General features: G+C 43.4%; 1 protein-coding gene across 4 annotated transcripts in view; it reads left to right on the top strand.

Moving 5' to 3' along the window:
* Positions 1-18,250, top strand: part of PKNOX2 (PBX/knotted 1 homeobox 2) — a 362,331-nt gene that overhangs the window by 322,448 nt on the left and 21,633 nt on the right. For all 4 annotated transcript variants that reach the window (XM_063139402.1, XM_063139403.1, XM_063139401.1 and 1 more), the window contains 2 exons: positions 12,161-12,290; positions 15,606-15,703. In XM_063139402.1, the coding sequence (XP_062995472.1) occupies positions 12,161-12,290; positions 15,606-15,703 (228 nt within the window). The remainder of the gene's footprint in view (positions 1-12,160; positions 12,291-15,605; positions 15,704-18,250) is intronic.

Genomic DNA, 18,250 nt, shown 5'->3' with positions numbered 1-18,250 from the left:
AACCTTGCATTAAGGAGGTGTATATGCAGCCCACAGGCATGGAACAGAACCATGCATTGTACACCTATCTTGCAGTAACATAAATCCCTTCAAGAGATTCCTTCTTGATGTGCGCAAATAGCAAAGGTGCTTTGGACTTGCAGACATTTCCATAACCTGGTGATGCATTCTGTGGGCTGCTCCTGCAGAGGACTCCTGAGGGAACTTACTGTTGCAGTTCTGGAAGGGGGCAGGTAAGCCCTTCTTCCTGGATTCTAGGCAGTGACATGAGTTTCCAGCCAGTTCAGAACTGAGAAATGTTATGAAATGTTTTCTGCTGCCCTAAACCAAAGGAGAGCTGATTCAGCATATTCATTAGACTTACATTTAGAAAACAAAGCTTTCAAATGCAGCACGCTGTGTTAAATTGACGTGCAGTATGAATATCTTAAAAGTTTTTCTAAAGTAGCTGAATTGAAATGTTTGACTAGAGTAAAAATTGCTGTAAAGTACACGAACAGTGCAATCCTATTCGTGTCTACTCAGAAGTACATTCCATTGGGTAAAATCCAACATAAGTACAATTTAGAGTAGACCCACTGAAATGAATGAGACTAAAAGTTGTCGTGACTTAAGTTCTATTGTTTTCAAGGATCTACTCTAAGTATGATTTATGTTGGATTTTACCCCCTGAGTTCAGTGGGGCTTATTCTTCTTTTACTGCAAAGTCTCAGCTTTATTTGGACATTATTTTTATTGAAATATTTGTAAATGTCTAAATATGACAGCAAAATGGCATCATTATTTCAATTTTAATGGGGGGTGAAGGTACTCCAAATTGTTAATGTAATAATTTTAACATGCCAAAGGGCTGTGCACATACATATATATGCATTCCTGGGGATACTGTCCTGCAGAAAGGTAAATAGAAACTTTGATTTTTAGATGTAACTAGTATTATACCTATTCTGGTTGTCCGATTAGACTTAGGCCTTAGCTAGACCTAAGGTTTATCCCGGGATCGTCCCAGGGTCATCCCTGTTCATGTAAATGACAGACAGGGGATCCCGGGAGCAGGGAGGGACGACCCCGGGACAATCCCAGGATAAACCTTAGGTCTAGCTAAGGCCTTAATTTGTATTTATTGATTAGGCTACCAATTCATTGAATGAAACTATGCATTTCTGAAAAAAGTGAAAAAAATTTCCATTGAAAAATGTAGCAGTGAGAAATTTTCCATTGCAAAACATTTTCCATGTCACATCACTGATCTAGACATCACTGGATTTGCTGGATTAATGATACAGCTGACCTGCAGGAATGCTCTACCTTCCCCATTGAGAATTGTGATAACAACAAACCTAGTCCTGGTGCAGTAATGTTGTAATGCCTTGTTGTCCTGTCTTGGCTGATAAGCAAGCTAAAAATATTTAGATAAATAAATAAAAATCAGGGTGCATGTTCCGCCTAAAGTGGGTTATACCAGTGGCACCCCTCCCAGGTTGATTGGCTATTCCTTGCCTTTTCTTTTTTAGGAGTTGGTATTTTTTAGAGCAGGGGGTGGGCACAAAATAGATCTGGATCTATTACTATTATTTATTTATTTATTTATTTTGTATTCTATCTTTCCACTAAGAAAATGGTAGTGCTCAAGGTGGCTAAGAATCATAGGAACTATTTTTTTAAAAAAAAAAATACTTGGTTAAAACAACAATAAAATGTATTTCATTTAAAAAACAGTTAAGACACACAATAACAGAATAAAAATAGCACTCAACTCAACAGACTAACTTGCATGCTGAAGGCAGATCAAAGCCTCTACTGGTAGATATCTGGGTGTGCTGTCTGTCAGCAACAGTCTCCAATTTTCAGTTGTTCAACAGCAGTCATGCTTAGACAGTTAGAATTCCTGATCTGTAATAATATGAATAGATTTGTATTTGTGCATGTAGATCGTGCCACTGTATGGCTCTTGGGGTGGAATCAGTCATTGGCTTTTCTGTCTGGGCCGCCATTTTGCATCTTACTCCAGTTGGTGGATCTCAGGGAAAATAGATCTGCCCCACTCCTGCTTTAGAGGAGACAGAGAGAGAAAAGTCAAGTGTAGGAAAGAGATAAGGAGAAAGACAGGAGGAAGAAGAAGAAGAAGAAGAAGAAGAAGAAGAAGAAGAAGAAGAAGAAGAAGAAGAAGAAGAAGAAGAAGAAGAAGAAGAAGAAGAATGCAGATTCCATGTTGCTGGTTTGAGCCGCAACAGGGCTTCTGTTTCTGAAAAAGCTGTAGACCACTGCTAGTGGACTACACAGTCAGATTCACTGCTAATATTCCGGGAAAACACCATCAAAACAGGCTCTCCGTGCATCTTTCAGCTCTGTGGGGAGAAAAGAAGCATGTTTCGTTCTTCCACTAATTTTCCACCAGCGAATCTAAACTGAGTACAGCCAGGGGTGTGGGGGGCGGAAAACATGATGTCATCTTTGGCCACTTCGATGCTGTGGAGACAGGTTGCATGAAATCAACGAAGTGCAGGTTGTTCCATGAATGTGCCACTCTTAGATTTTGCCCTAAAACCGAAGGGGCCGATTTCAGCTTAACTCGTGGACCAAACGCACAACTGTATAAAGGTCTCTGGGAAAGGATTGGATCTCAGAGGAGCTGGGTATGTAGAAGCACTGGAAAACTCAGGTCAGGGCTTTTTCCGCAGAAACTTGGCATTAAGTACACTTTTATTTTTATTTTTTTCTAAAAGAAAGAAAGGGAAAGCAAGCGAGAGTGTGAAATTCGTCATGGTTCAGAATTAATCCCAGCAGCTTGAAATAGAAGAGTCATCATCTGTGCAAGTGGTGAGGTTGCTCCCCACTGGAAAATGATACAGCAGGATAAAAATTCCACTCTGCTGCCAGCTTTGTTGAAGGCAGCTTGCTAATGTTTTTCTCAAGTTGTTAATTACTCAGATTCGTGTTACAGAGAGAGAGAGAGAAAGAGAGAGAGAAAGCGGGGGGGAGGGGAATAAGTTGTCTTAGGGAGGGGGGGAAATGAATATTAAAGCCCATACTCAAATCCAGCTCCAGGGTGCAGGGGGGTTCTCTCTTCCTGACCATGATGCCCAAATGGGGCTGACTCTGTCCTTCCTCATGCTAAATACCAGGCCACACCGATCCAGTTTAGAACATTGGAGTGAAGCGTTGAAGGTGAATTTCCATTAGCAACTGGTGACCAGGAATTTAGGGTGCTGACTCTATGACTTTCGCTCTCTTTTTCCCCCCACCTTTGATGGACTGTCTGTTGCTATTTGCATTGCCTTGATTCCTTGGTATACAAAGCCATGCAGCTGGAGGTTACTGGAGCAAACGGAGAGGCAGTGTTGCTGGTCAGAAGCCCAGTCAAGATATAGAGCTCGCCTGGTTGAGAAGCACTGCATGTCTTCTTGGCTAGCAACGGTCTCCCGTTTGCCAGGCATGGGAACACATGCTTCTCTTTCTCCCTGCAATTCCTTCCCTTACTCCCCAGCCTCATTGTGCCTCACACTAGGACATTCAAAGGAATGGAGGAATCAGCTTATCAGCCCCAGCGGGAGCAGGAGCTCCATGCCAAGGAGCTGAGGAATCAGAAGGGCGCTCCAATCATTCCACATTAGGGAAGCCACGTGGGCATCTTTGAAAAGGAAAGGTTTTCTTATCCTCAGCTGGGAATCAGATAAACTCTGGAGGCTGCTGCAAGGCAAGAACGTTGGGGTCTCCCTGACTATTGATTCCATTTTCTTTGGCTGTCCATCAATCGGTGGTGTGGTGGTGCATTTCGAAGTGCAGAAGCTCATTTGTCTGTGTGTAGGTGTAGGTGCATGTATGCAATTCGTAGCATCATGGCCACTTTATTGGGATCGCCATAATTGCAATCCTATGCATTATAACCTGGGAGTCAGCCCTGTTGAACTCAGTGGCACTGATGGCTGTCTGTATAGGTACAAGTCGTTAAACACATAGAGAGACTGTCTGTATAGGTACAAGTCGTTAAACACATAGAGTGTGGTGTAGTGGTGAGAATGTTGGACTGGGAGTCAATCTGGATTCTAGTCCCCACTCGGCCATAGAAGCTCACTGGGTGACTTTGGGCCAGTCACACACTCTCAGCCCAACCTACCTCACAGGGTTGTTGTTGTAAGGATAACATGGACGGGAGGAGGATTATGTATGCCACCTTGGGTTCCTTGGAGGGAAAAATGCAGCATATAAATGCAATAAATAAATAAATTTGCCACCGAGGCAAAACTCTGGCGGTGCAGTGGCAGCAAAAGATGACAAATTTGGCTCCCCTTCTACCTTGTTTTAAAGCTAAATCTGGCCCTTTTTTTCCTGGCCTATAATTATTTTGCCAGCAAACCTGGCAGCATGACAGGAGCAGGGGTACAGTCCTCAGTATGTTCCAGGGGGGGAATTGGCCCCCGGATTATTCAACTCTGCTTTAATGTAAGCGCAGGGGCCCTGATCTTGATTAGGACCTTGGCATAAGGGGCTTTAATCCTGCCCCTCACACACACACACACCATGGGCCCAATCTGGACTAGGCCTCCTGCACCTGTAATGAATCAGTATTTTATTATATAGTTAGTTAGTTAGTTAGTTAGTTAGTTATTAAATTGCTCACCCCTGTTTTAGTGTAAATGCAGGGACTGTGATCTGAATTTGGACCCTAGTATAGGGGTAACTGGCTTTAAACTTTTCCTCACATGCACACATACACACACATAGACCCTGTTCACACAACACGCTATGCCACAGTGTTTAAGCACTTTGAGCTAAACATTACGGCTTAGCGTGTCATGTGAACCATGAGTTAGTGTGTCGTGTGAACCATTCCTAACCACCATGGTTTAAATACACTTACTAACGCAGTGGTTCCCAAAGTGGGTGGTACTGCCCCCTTGAGGGTGGTGGGATTGCATAGGGGGCGTTAAGAGGCAAGGGGCAGCAGAGGGCCGCTAAGAGGCAAAGGGGCAGCAGGGGAGCGCTCGAGGTGGTCTTTTCCAAGAAGCGCCTCTCTAGAAGGTCTTAAAACCCAAGGACATTTTTATGGGAGAAGGTAGTTTGGTCCCAAGCCATATAAGGGAAGAATCCACACGTGTATTAATACCGTTTAAGAAGAATCCTTTTAACGGTGAATTGAAATGTTTCAAAAGCATCAAAGTGCTAATGAAGAGACATACCCTGCTTGGTGTGCCCCGCCACGCTGGCTACAAAACAGAGGCATTCGCTCTCTTTTCCCTCCCTCCCTCGGCTTCGGATTTTGAATAAATATTCAATTAATTGTTACTGTTTTGAATTTTATTGTTATTATCTTCCTTAGCGGGTCGTTGAAAACTGTTATTCTAAATAATGATTTTTATAGTGTAGGGTAAGGGGCACTGGGCATGAGTTTGTGGAACCAAGGGGGCAGTTACCTGAAAAAGTTTGGGAACCACTGCACTAACCGTTTGATACAAAAGGGTTAGTGGCCTAACCATGGCTTAGTGTGTTGTCTGAACCGGCACACACACACACACACATTATGGACCCAATCTGGACTTTTGCACCTGTAATAGATCACTATTTTATTATTTATTTCTTTACTTATTACATTTCTATACTACTCAATAGCCGAAGCTCTTTGGGCAGTTCACAACAATTAAAACCACAAAATGCAGCATAAAATCCTATATAAAATATAAAAGTTCAAAAATGACAGTATAAAAGTAAAACCAGAATGAATCCTCGCAGCAATGCAGAGATTTCAAATACAATGACAGGTTTTAAACTACGGAACTAAAAGACTAAAATGCCTGGGGAAGTAAAAAAGCTCTTCACCTGGTGCTGGAAAGAGTACAATTATGCAATATAAATTGGAGGTGCAGGGGACCGATCAGGATCAGGCCCATAGTGGGTGGGGAGCTAAAGCCCACCTACCCCCACCCTATGATCCTGATCTGAATTGGAACCCCTGTCTTTACACTACAGTAAAAATGAAGAAAAAACGTAAGTGCTGGGTATGTCTTTAAAATGATGTCTGCTTTGGACCTAAGCCCTTGTTATTATTGAAAATGCAAAATATGGACTTAATGCATGCGGTAAGCATCTAATTCTTACACACACACACACACACACACACACACACACACACACACACGATTTAATGGAGGTTTTGTTAAAATAATAATAATCCTTCCCAATAGGAAACTATGGGACTTCATGAGATCATTCAAGTCTTCAAAGGCTGAGTTTTCAGTCTTGTTATATTTGCTTTCCATTAAAATTTGAATAAGCATGTTTGTCTAGCATGCTCATTCAGAGAATATTAAATTCATCCTCTACGTGCATTCACACCGAAATTGAAATTCGGGTGCCACTTTCTCCCAAATAAGGGAACAGTAAAAATAGTATAGGTATGACATGGTAAGATTTAGATCAGAATAGTATTTAAAAACCTGCCAAAGAAATTCCAGTTTTGCAGTTCTGTCTGTCAAATCTTCAGCAGTTGAGTTCCCTGGAAGGAAAATGAATCAGCCGGTTTAAATTTTAAACGATTCTATTTGCACATCAGTCTGTTCAATAATACTAATTCCTCATCAGGAGTAAAACCCTGGAGGTATTTTGCATGCGTATGGCACATGTCTATTTCGCTTGCCATTGTGCTGCCTCATGGTTGTCCTTGTTTGTGTTTAATTTGGCATACAGTCATAAGAATGAAGGTTTGCCATTAAAAGGTTAAAGTAGCTTAAGAAGACAGGCAATTTCATTTTTAAAAAACTCTCAACATGTTGCAAAAAAAATTGAAATAGTGCACAGAAAAAAGCAGGTATCAGGCAAGAAGGTATCATGCTGCTTCGTGTAAGCTTGGCTTCTAAATAAATGTATTGAAAACTAGGGGTGTGCACGGACCCCCCGCTCCGCCCCGCGGGCCGATCCGAAGATTTCGGATCGGCCCGCTCCGCACCGCTTCGCCCATACTCCGCTCCTCTTCGCCGCGGAGCTCCAGCTCCGAATCGGAGCTCCGCAGTGGAGGGGAGTGGTGCCAGGTAAGGCCGTGAGAGGAGGGCGGGGGGGAGTTACCGGGCCCTGCCGCTGTCACCGCCCATGCGGCGACAGTGGCAGAGCCCGATAAGGGACCAAGGGGGAAGGGGGCCTTACCTGCCTCCGTCCGCGGTCCGCCGGCTTCTTCAATTGAGCCCGCGGTTCAGCCAGGAAGTCTGGGCCGCAAGTGCGGCCTAGACTTCCTGGTTGAACCGCGGGCTCAATTGAAGAAGCCGAGGGACCGCGGACGGAGGCAGGTAAGGGAGAGGAGGGGGGTTTACCGGGCCCGGTAAACCCCCCCTTACCTTTCCAGCGGCAGGGCCCGGTAAACCCCACTTACCTTTCCGGCGGAGCTCTGGATTGAGGCAAAGGATCTACCTTCACCTCGATCCTCTTCGCCACGCTCCGCCGGTCCCCCAATCCTCTTCGCCTCCGCCTTAAGGGGAGGCGAAGCACCCCGCTCCGCTTCTAATTCGCCGGTCCAATTAGAAGCGGAGCACATCCCTATTGAAAACACAGTGGAATTTGGAAGGCCTGGAACAATTTTCCTATTGTATTCAGAAGTAGCAAAGCCACAATATTCCACCCCTAATACAGTCTTCCCCAACTGGGTGCCCTCCAGATGTGTTGGACTACAACTCCCATCCTACCCATTCCATGTTGGCTGGGAACAATGGGAGTAGTGGCCATCACAACTGGGAGGCATCCGGTTGGTGAAGGCTAAGATAATATAACATATCCATGGGAACTGCAACAAAATGTTGCAGGGCGAATGGTTTCTCGTTCAGGATTCCAGCCACTTCATTCCATTCCCCATCACCCACATGGCTTTCAGGGTTTCCCCCGCAATAGCTGGGCAGTATTCTGTGGCCACTGAGCACACTCAAGCTTCATTGGGTTGTTTTGGGATGGGGGCTCCTCTCCCTCCCCCTAGGGTTTTTTTCCCTCCCTAAAGATTTTTTGTACCTCTGCAAACCATGGGCTTCCCCCAAACAGGGCTGGTCAGGGGGCGCCCAGTGGGGCCAGTTGGCATGGGCCTATGATTTTGAGGGGGCCTACTCAGAGTCCCCCTGGGAAAAGTTGCTTGATTTTTCGGTTGTTGTTGATGAATTTGCCCAAAGAAAAGCATGTAAAGCATTTCTGAATGTGAAGAAGTGTCTTGAATAGGGTGGCCATAGGAAAAGGAGGACAGGGCTTCTGTATCTTTCACAGTTGTATTGAAAAGGAAATTTCAGCAGGTGTCATTTGTATATATGGGGAACCTGGTGAAATTTCCTCTTCATCACGACAGTTAAAGCTGCAGGAGCTATACTAGACTGACCAGATTTAAAGAGGGCAGGACACCTGCAGCTTTAACTGTTGTGGTGAAGAGGGAATTTCACCAAGTTCCCCATATATACAAATGACACCTGCTGAAATTTCCCTTTCAATACAACTGTTAAAGATACAGGAGTCCTGTCCTCCTTTTCATATGGTAACCCTAATCTTGAATAAAAGTGCTTGCCTTTACCTTTTTTTATAAAACGTTCTAGTTCATATGTATTTAGAACTGATTAAAAGTACTTAATGAGCAGTTTGAAATGGGGCCTACATTTCCTATCTGGCCCGGGCCTATTACCAGCTTTGCCCGGCCTGCCCCCCAAACCTTCTGTGCATGAGAGGTATGCTTTGGCTACATAATAACCTAAACTCAACAACCTAAACCTCAGGAATAGAAAAAGTCCCTGTTCAGATGACATGCTAAGCCATGGCGGTTAAGCGTTTTGAGCTAAACATAATGGGCCTGTTCAGACAACACGCTAAGCCATGGTTAGGCCACTAACTCTTTTGTATCAAATGGTTTGCTGCAGTTCCCACTGTCCATAGGGTTTCACAAAATGGTTCACATGACACAGTAAGCTGTAATGTTTAGCTCAAAGTGCTTAACCGCTATGGCATAGCGTGTTGTGTGAACAGGGTCTATGGCTTAGAGTGTCATGTGAACCATGACTTAGCATGTCATGCGAACCATTCCTAACCATGGTGGCTACATAACCACGGTTTAAAGACGCTCACTAACCATTTGCTGTAAAAGGGTTAGTGGCCTAACCATGGCTTAGCGTATTGTCTGAACAGGCCCTAAGGAATAAAGTGATGTAGGGAATCCCTCAATCCTAAATCTGCCCATGCCTGCTATAGAACAATCAGCAACACAGCATGAAACAGAAACTCACAATTACAACTAGGTCCCTGTTTTAATCTGCAAAATGAGACGGGTTTTGATCAGGCCAAGTGGCCTTGAGATATAATTCATGAGAACCAGCCAAGCAACACAGCTCAAATGTTGGGACTCCAGAATAGCCATTCAGGCTAGAAGTTGTGTTCAGGATCGCAGCTCTGTAACACATTCATGGACATTAAGGAGGAGAAAAGGAATCAAAAATCTGTCCCAAATGTGTTTGTGCTGGCTTGTTTGCTCAGGTCTCTCGCGTTTTTTCCTGGGCGCCGGAAGGTTGTTTACTGTGCGCCGAGCAACGATGCCGAGAAAGTAATGTCATGCCGTATGGGTTTACTCAGATAAGACAAATATTTAATCAGCAACGAAAAAGTGTTAATTGAATGCTGACCTCTTATCCCAAACAATGACAAGAATGTCTTCTTTAATAATTGAATAGTTCTATTCTGCATCATTTGCTTTGGGGCTTTCCCAAATGCTGCAGGCTGTATACTGATAGTGCCGCCAGCTCGGGGAAGAGAATTTCACACTGTATATTTAGCTTGCCTCGTCAAAAGGGGTGCCTTGCCTGCAAGGCCAACGGCAGCCAAGAGGAGCAGATGGCTGGTCCGACGTACTGAGCAAGTCTAGAGGCTGAGTCACAGGGCCATATTGCAGGAGCTCAGTGGAAATCCCAGGAATCAGAATTCTTCTAAGCAATGGAGTGCTGGTTGATAATGTGCCACAAAGCCATCCTTTCAGCAACGGTGTAAGGGGCATAGTTTCCTGTTATTCGAATTCTAGACTGAGGTCTTCCTTTCCTCCCTCTCTCTCTCTCTCTCTCTCTCTCTCTCATCTTCCTTCCTTCCTTCCTTCCTTCCTTCCTTCCTTCCTTCCTTCCACTCTCAATCTCCCAAGCATTTCTATCCTGTCTTTCCACTAATATAGGCCTCCAAGGTGGCTTTTTCATTTTATTTGTTACTTTTGTTTATTAGCAACATTTATATTCCACCCCATAACAGGCATTCTCTAGACAGTTAACGATAGCATTTTTAGAACCATAAAAAATAACCGGGCCAGCGTAATAGGGCAGCAAGAAGAATAACCGGGCCAACATGATAGGGCAGCATGCCTTTGCTGCAGTTCCCACTGTCCATTTAAGGTGTGGAAGAGGAGAGTATATCTGGGAATGAGGGTGGTAAGGACAGGTTTGGAGGATGTGGAAGAGCTCTGCAGATGTGAATAGTGGGTGCAGGGGAAGCCGGGATATGTTTTTTTGCAGCTCAGATTTTTAATCCAAGCCGTTGACAAATTCTGGAGTTTATAAAGCTTGCCTCTCAAGTCTCGTGTGGCGCAGTTACTGCAGCCGAAACTCTCCCCACGGCCTGAGTTCGATCCCAGCGGAAGCTGATTCTCAGGCAGCTGGCTCAGGTTGACTGAGCCTTCCATCCTTCTGAGGTTGGTAAAATGAGTACCCAGCTAGCTGGGGGAAAGGTAACCGTGACTGGGGAAGGCAAAGGCAAACCACCCCGCTACAAAGTCTGCCAAGAAAACGTCAGCGAAAGCAGGCGTCCCTCTAGGAGTCAGCAATGACTCAAGTGCTTGCACGAGAGGTTCCTTTCCTTTTTTCCTTTCCAAGCCAGGCAGATCCTGCCCTCCACCAAAGTTGGTTTCCAAGCTTAACCTTATTAACTAACCTGGAATAGTCCTACTTTTTTCCTCCTTCAGTAACTCTAGGGATGAGCAATGTTTGATATTGACAGGTTTCTCCGAACAACATTTCGTTGGTCTTCTTGTCCCTGATTCCCATTCGGTTTTGTGATCACTGCTCACGCTGCACGAATGGGAAACCTGCACAAATCAAACAGCGATTGAACAAGAAATTTGTGCTCATCTCTCCAAATTTGCAAAAAAATTCCTCCATAGGCTAAAGAGGGGCTGATTCAGTCTACTGAGGAAATTTGCACAAATCAAACTTGGAATCGGGAATGAGATGAACATAAGCACCTGTTTGACACTTTGTGCATATATTCGGTGGACCTGCACTCTTGCTCACACTTGTGTTTGGAGATTTGAATAGGGCATGCTCACATGTTTTGCAAGCAAAAATTAAATTCTCATACATCCCTAAGTAACTCACAGTTGCAAATACATATTTGTCCTTCTGATTACTAAGGCCTTAGCTAGACCTAAGGTTTATCCTGGGATCGTCCCGAGGTCATCCCTGTTCATGTAAATGACACACAGGATATCCCGGGAGCAGGCAGGGATGACCCCGGGACGATCCCAGAATAAACCTTTGGTCTAGCTAAGGCCTAAGAAACACTTAGTGTTGTGAAGAAGAGCCGAATTTAAGGAATTAAACAAAAGCTACCATCCCATCTTGGATTCTTCCTTTGCCTGTGCATATTTCTCTAGTCTCTTTCTTACCACCCCCCTCTTAAAATGGAAAATGTAGCATCTGGATTTGTGATTATCATTAGAATCCTGTCTGCTACTAACATCTCTAACTAAGCTGTTTCAAGTACAGGATAGACCTGGGCAGCCAAAGACAACAGACTGACTATTTCAGGATAAACCAAAGGACAGTTGTATTCAAATGCATTCATCCAAGGGATTTATTTTCCAAGTGTTTGCTAAAGGAATGAGCTGAATCTCACTGTTTAAAGTAGGAATAAGGCAACTTTGCAGAGCTGGCCCTGCTAGCATGAGGCAAAATGAGATGACCGTCTAAAGTAAAAATGGTCTGGGTTGATGGGACTTGTAGCCCAGACATCCAGAGGATACTGTGTTGGGGAAACCCATTTTACTCATTGTCATCTACAGAGTCCTGTGATTTCTTTCAAAGCTCAAATGCAATGGCGACCTGCAATGGACAATGCACTGAGTTCCTTCTCTCTCTCTCTCTCTCTCTCTCTCTCTCTCTCTCTCTCATTCTCTCACTAGGATATGCTGCAGAATTCTCCTAACTCAATGAATGCAGTATCCAGCAACCCCCAAGGAATCGTGGTACCTGCCTCGGCACTGCAGCAGGGGAACATCTCCATGACAACAGTCAACTCACAAGTTGTGTCAGGTGGGAGGCGTGGAGCATACGTCAGTGACCATGTTAGTCGCGTCTTTTGCATGCTTGGTATTTTTAACTCCCTTAGATAACTAGATTTGAACGGTGCATAATCAAGACGGAGACCTGTGAAAATTGGCTGCAGGGGGGCGGGTTTCTTCACTTTCCCTGTACCCAGTCTTTCTTACACCCCACCACCGCTCATCCACACACTCAGACGATTCTCTGAGATAGATACACAGCTTATGCGGCAGGTTTGCATGATCTACACCAAGCAGGATATAACACTTCTAAAACGGTTTGAAAACGGTATATGCAATGTGTCCTGGGCCTGAACAGTTGTCATAACCATTATAAACCGTTATAAGCAGTAGTGTAGATCCTGCCCTGAACTCATTCAACACCTATGCGCAGCTGTGGCTTTTCCACCTTTACTTTACAGGAGTTCTTTGTGCCTCCGTTCAAAAATCACTGTCTTTTAGCAAAAACACTTACAACATGCTCTCCCATGGTTGCCTATAAAGGTTAATTTAGGAGACCAGAACCCTGAGCTCAATATTACACAGAGTGAAATGAGCAAGCAGGTAAACAAAATTGGTATTCAGATCACTGGCGTTAGCACCCAGCAGTTGCAGGGACCCCACCAATGCTGAAGCCCACTCTAACCCCAACCCACCTCACCCTACTGTTGATTGAGTTGCTATAAATCACCATTTTGAATTTCCCACAATTCCCCAGAGCGACACTACAAATTAAAATGGCAGCTTCCCAGCACTGTCCGGTGGTGTCCCCACTGTCAGTGGGGCAGTGAATCCTCTCTGACTTTCATTCAGAACCAGTCAGAACTCTAAAGGAGCTCTCCAAGGTGCTTCCAATGCCGCCCTCTTCATTTCCCATGAATGCTTCACTTGGGGCTCAAGACATTCTTAGGAATGAATATCTTGCAGCGTGTCCGGCCACCAATTGCCAAATGTGCCCACAGGCCCTAAAAGGTTGCATACCTCTGTTGTGGAGAATTTCTCCCCATCCCATAAATGTGTAGCAGAACGTGAACTCTGGTGGTTTGCAGGATCCGCCTTACTCATCTAACAATGTTGGTACTGTCTTGCCTGTTCCTACCAAACTGTTAAATGTACTGGAAATTATTTGAATATACCTTCACCTCCTAAGAAACAAATTCCTCAGGCTGCAGTGGGTGGCTGCTTGGACTACTTCTGTCTTCCTGACAGGGGAAGCCTATGCATGTCTACTATGAAGTCCGTCCCATTGAGTTCAATGGAGCTTATTCCTAAGAGAGTGTATATGTACTCGTGCATGCATAGGATTGCAGCCTCAAAATGATACATCTGCTTTTAACTTCAAACTGTTATGTCTGTCTTCATCCTTAACATTTGTCTCTTAAAAAAAAATTATTGTAATTTTTGAACCAGGAATACTATAAGTAAGCCAAACAAAATAAAGAAATAAATCCAAAGAAGACTAGAAAATGTGATACATATATTATAACCCAAACAGAACATTGTCATCAACATTGTCATAGAATTAACAGTCATACAGAAACAAGTCCTTCCAGAAAGGTCTGTATTGACTTGATAAATGCTATACTGAGGAATATTTGTCATATGAAAGTGTTTAGCCTGCTTCACGTAAGGGGTAAAAGAGATGAGGACATGCACGTAAGTCCTGCCCCCAAAGTCAACGGGAGCATGGGCAACCCCAAAGACTTTCATCTGTTTAGCCTTCGCCAACATTGTGCCCTCCAGATGTGTTAGAAACATACATAGGAACATAGGAACTCAGCTTTCTCCTGAGACATACCATTGGTCCATTGAGCTCAGTACTGTCCACACTGACTGGCAACAGCTCCTCCAGAGTTTCTGGCAGGAGTTTTTCTAGCCCTACCTGGAGATCCTAGGTATTGAACCTGGGATCATCTGCATGTTAAGCACATGCTCTACCGCTGAGCCACAGTCCCTTCCACTTGCTGGCTGGGGCATTCTGGGAGTTTAAGTCTGACACGTTTGAAGAGCACCATGTTGGGGATGGCTGCATTAAGGTTTTGCAGCAGCTGTAAGTGCTATCAACTCAATCTGCTTACAGCCCTCTTATAAGTAGGGAAGTATGGATTTTGTTCCGTCTGCATTTAGTGGATTGTTAGGTGTCTTTTGTTGTGTCATTGATGAAATCGGATTATTTTCCCAAATTTGCACAAATTCACGTTTCTGCAAATTCAGATTTGTGCCAATTCACATTTGCGAAAATGCGCAAATCCCCCTGAAATACGCATTTTCATGATTTAGCCTGGGGGGGGAGGGGAATGCGCATTTTTGGCCTTCCTTTTTTATTGTAGGTATTTTTCTATGCTTAAATTTGCATAAAAATCCAAAAAGTAAAGAACAATTCCACAAATCTGGAGAATCCGTACGACTCGGAAAAAGCTGGTTCACTGCAGAATCCAAACTCATTTGATTTCGTTGTGGATTTCTCCAACATCCCTACTTGCTGAGTGGATGAAGACCTCCTTTGGTTTATCCTCATGCTGAACCACTGAACAAGCGTGTCAGAGCCAATCTCTACATTATACTAATTGCACAGGGTGCAGCTGAGCATTGAGCCTTTATTGTTATTGTTCTAGTGTAAACTTGCACAGCCCTAATTCGGATCTGGACCACCACATAAATCCAGTGGAGATGTCTTCTTTTTTTAACCCCACCCCATGGCAGTAGAGATTCAAGAAAATGTGGAGGGTGATTGAACTCTTCCATCCTGGTCGATGCCGCTACATTAGACTGTAGTGACCAAAGCAAAGGAAAAAAGAAAGAAAACAACCCACAAGCCTCAGCTACATGATTAGCATAATATGTAGTTTGGCTCTTAGTCTTCCATTTATGAGTAATTTCTAAACCTGCTGCCAACGCCAACATAAATAGCGCCTGTGTTGCATCTGTCTTCACCCTTTGAATGCCTTCTTAGGGTTAATTCTGCCACATAGATATTTTGGCTTAATAATAATAATAATAATAATAATAATAATAATAATAATAATGCCTTTTCATTATTTACATGTTTCTCTAGAAATATACTTATGTTAAATGATAGGCATAGATGTGGATCCAATATTTTCTGGCTGGTCTTAGGATGCATGCGAGATCCTTTAGTCAAAGGTGATGACATAGATATTTTTTATTATTATTTCTCAGTACAGGCTTCCCTCACTGCAATTCAAAAACATGAGGGTAGTTGAAACATTTCTTTCTTTCTCTTTGCTGCCGATAGATTTCAGCTGTCTTCCTAAAACTCTGCTGTGAAATCCTGTCTCTTTGCCAGGTGGAGCCCTTTACCAGCCTGTAACTATGGTAACGTCTCAGGGCCAGGTGGTAACCCAAGCAATCCCACAGGGAGCCATTCAGATACAGAATACACAGGTAAGACCAACCGCACAGGAAGCTGGACAGGTGGGGCGGGAAGATCACCCACACATTTCTCTGTTTTGAGGTGATATAATGGAAGCAAATCTCAGATGTCTAAAGGGGCAACTCTATGCATGTTTAGACAGAAGAAAGGCCTACAGATCCCAGCATTTTTTCTGTCTAAACATGCATGGGATTATGCCCTAAGGTTTGAATCTATCCTGTAATTGGAGAAAATGTAGTATAGATCTCTTTGTAGAGGTGATGGTGATTTACATTTCTATATTTATTTTATTTATTTTTTATTTATTTATTTATTTATTTATACTGCCCAATAGCCAATTTATACTGCCCAATAGTTTTGTGAACCTCTGGGTGGTTCACAAAAATGAAAAGCCTAAAATGCAACATGATGAAACGAACAATAAAGCCACAAAAAGTTTAAAACAGAATAAAACCAGCGTAAAAAGAACAGCAGAGTAAAGATCTACAAATGCAATAGTTCACTTAAAATCAACACTGGAAGACTAAAGAGATATTATGCAGCCAATTCCAAAGCAATGCTTGTTTCTCCAGCCAAAAGATCACCAAAAATAGTAAAATAGTACTATTCCACCAAGCTGGTACTCAGGTCATGTTAGGAGTTTGGTTTTTGAATTTCCATATCATTACGTACGTTGCGGGTAAATATTGTACATGTACAAGTAAGATGCTGATCTGTGATCATAATACAATTTATCTATCCACCCCATTGGATATTTTGGACTTCAGCTCCCATCAGCCCCAGCTTGCAAGGTAAAGAATGTGGGGGAGTTGTAGTCCAAAACATCTAGAGGGCAGCAGGTTGGCGAAGGCTGATGTAGAAGGTGTTAGTTTAGAATCTCCAGGAAAAGTGCATAAAAATGACCAGGTTGCTCCATCAGACAAGTGTTTTATTGCATGCTCGTTGCTGGGCACTCATGGATTTTCACAGGTCCCTCTCCCGCCCCTGCTGCTGTTTCTCGCACCACAAAAAAACACCCAGAAAGTCCAATGTATTTTTTAAAATGGAAGATGCTGCTATCTCCTGCTGTGTGCAGGAGAAGCAACTTGATCAGAACAGCCCACTAAATGGGCCACGTACATGCTATTTACTTCCTCTTTTGAAAGAGGAAGTATCAAGCAATGAAAGCGGGGGCAGAGAAGCGATGGTAGGGAAGTGTGATTTCCCCCCCCCCCAATCTGATAGCTCTCTGGATAGCAACCTGGTCTCCTGTCTGGAGGTATTCCTTGCAAAAGGAAACACTAAAGATTTTTCATAGTGGAAAAACATGGTGTCATTGTGATGCATTGCCGGTTCTCCAGGATTCCCACAGGGGATTCCCATCCTCTGCCTCATTCTCTCAGAACTTGTAGTAAGACATGAATTCTATCCCCACCTCCACCGTGCCCACATAGCTATTCACAGAGGTTAAACCTGCCTCCCCCAGGTAAGATATATTTCAATGAGATCAAATTTTCCTTGTCCAGTGAATCAACGGCCAAAGTAGACATTCACTTGGTATGAAGCTACATACACATTACGTTTTTCCTTATCTAATTACAGGTGTGTGGTGGGGAAAGGAATCCTTACAGGGAATGCTGTGCTTGGGATGAGGGGAACCTTATGTCTTCCCTCCCTGACATGATCAGACCCCAAAATTACCCCCTGTGCAACTGAAATGTGTAGGAAACAAATGCCCATTTTCATTCAATATGCTAGTTGGGGGGACAGATAATTTGGATCGGGGGTGATGAAGAAGCATATGTCAGCCAGAATCGGCCCAAAGAGAATAATTTAAATATATACCAAAAAAAAGACCACAGTGGCCAATCAATCCATACTTTATTTTACTATTATTTATTTATTATTATTTTAGGAAACATTATTATTTTATATTAAAGCATATTATTTTATATCAAATAACAATGAGAAACATTTCTTCCTTCTGTTTTGTCTTTCATCGTTAGAGTTTCCATTTTACTCCGCAGAAATAAATTATTGTAATGCAGCATGCCCTAATTATTTATATACAAATACCCAAAAAAAACCTACAATCTAGTCTTAAAGATGCTCTAGTTTGATGAATCTTAAAGCATCAGAACAAATTTAACAATGGAAACCTGGTAGAAATGTGCTATCTCCTCTGGTACACAGTGAACTGACAACGGATAGGACAACAGCATGTCAAAAAGAGTTGTCACGCTCCTTTGGAAGTTTTAATTAGCAAGGCGAAAGAAACAACATTTACCTCTGTTTGTAATACTTCAGAAAGTCTGCTTGATTGGAGTCCCAGGAGTGATATCGCTGGGGTCCTTTGGAAAGTTGCTGCTAGGGGTATGCACTCTGCCCCGGAATGATCTAGTAACTGCGAAGATCCGCAGAGCATTCGATCTTCCAGAGCAGAGATTGGCTGCTTCCAAACACATCGATTAATATCAGAGCGGAGACCTGCCCAATCGGAGCTTCTAAAGTCTCCGGAATTATCATGTGGGTTGTGTGTGGGTGGGTGTAAATTGAATATCTCAATATTTGGAAGATGC

This window comes from Elgaria multicarinata, chromosome 12 (assembly GCF_023053635.1).
Source record: "Elgaria multicarinata webbii isolate HBS135686 ecotype San Diego chromosome 12, rElgMul1.1.pri, whole genome shotgun sequence".
In the NCBI taxonomy this organism is placed as follows: domain Eukaryota; kingdom Metazoa; phylum Chordata; class Lepidosauria; order Squamata; family Anguidae; genus Elgaria; species Elgaria multicarinata.
Note: the sequence above shows the minus strand (reverse complement) of the source record. Positions and strands in the feature narration are given on the sequence as shown.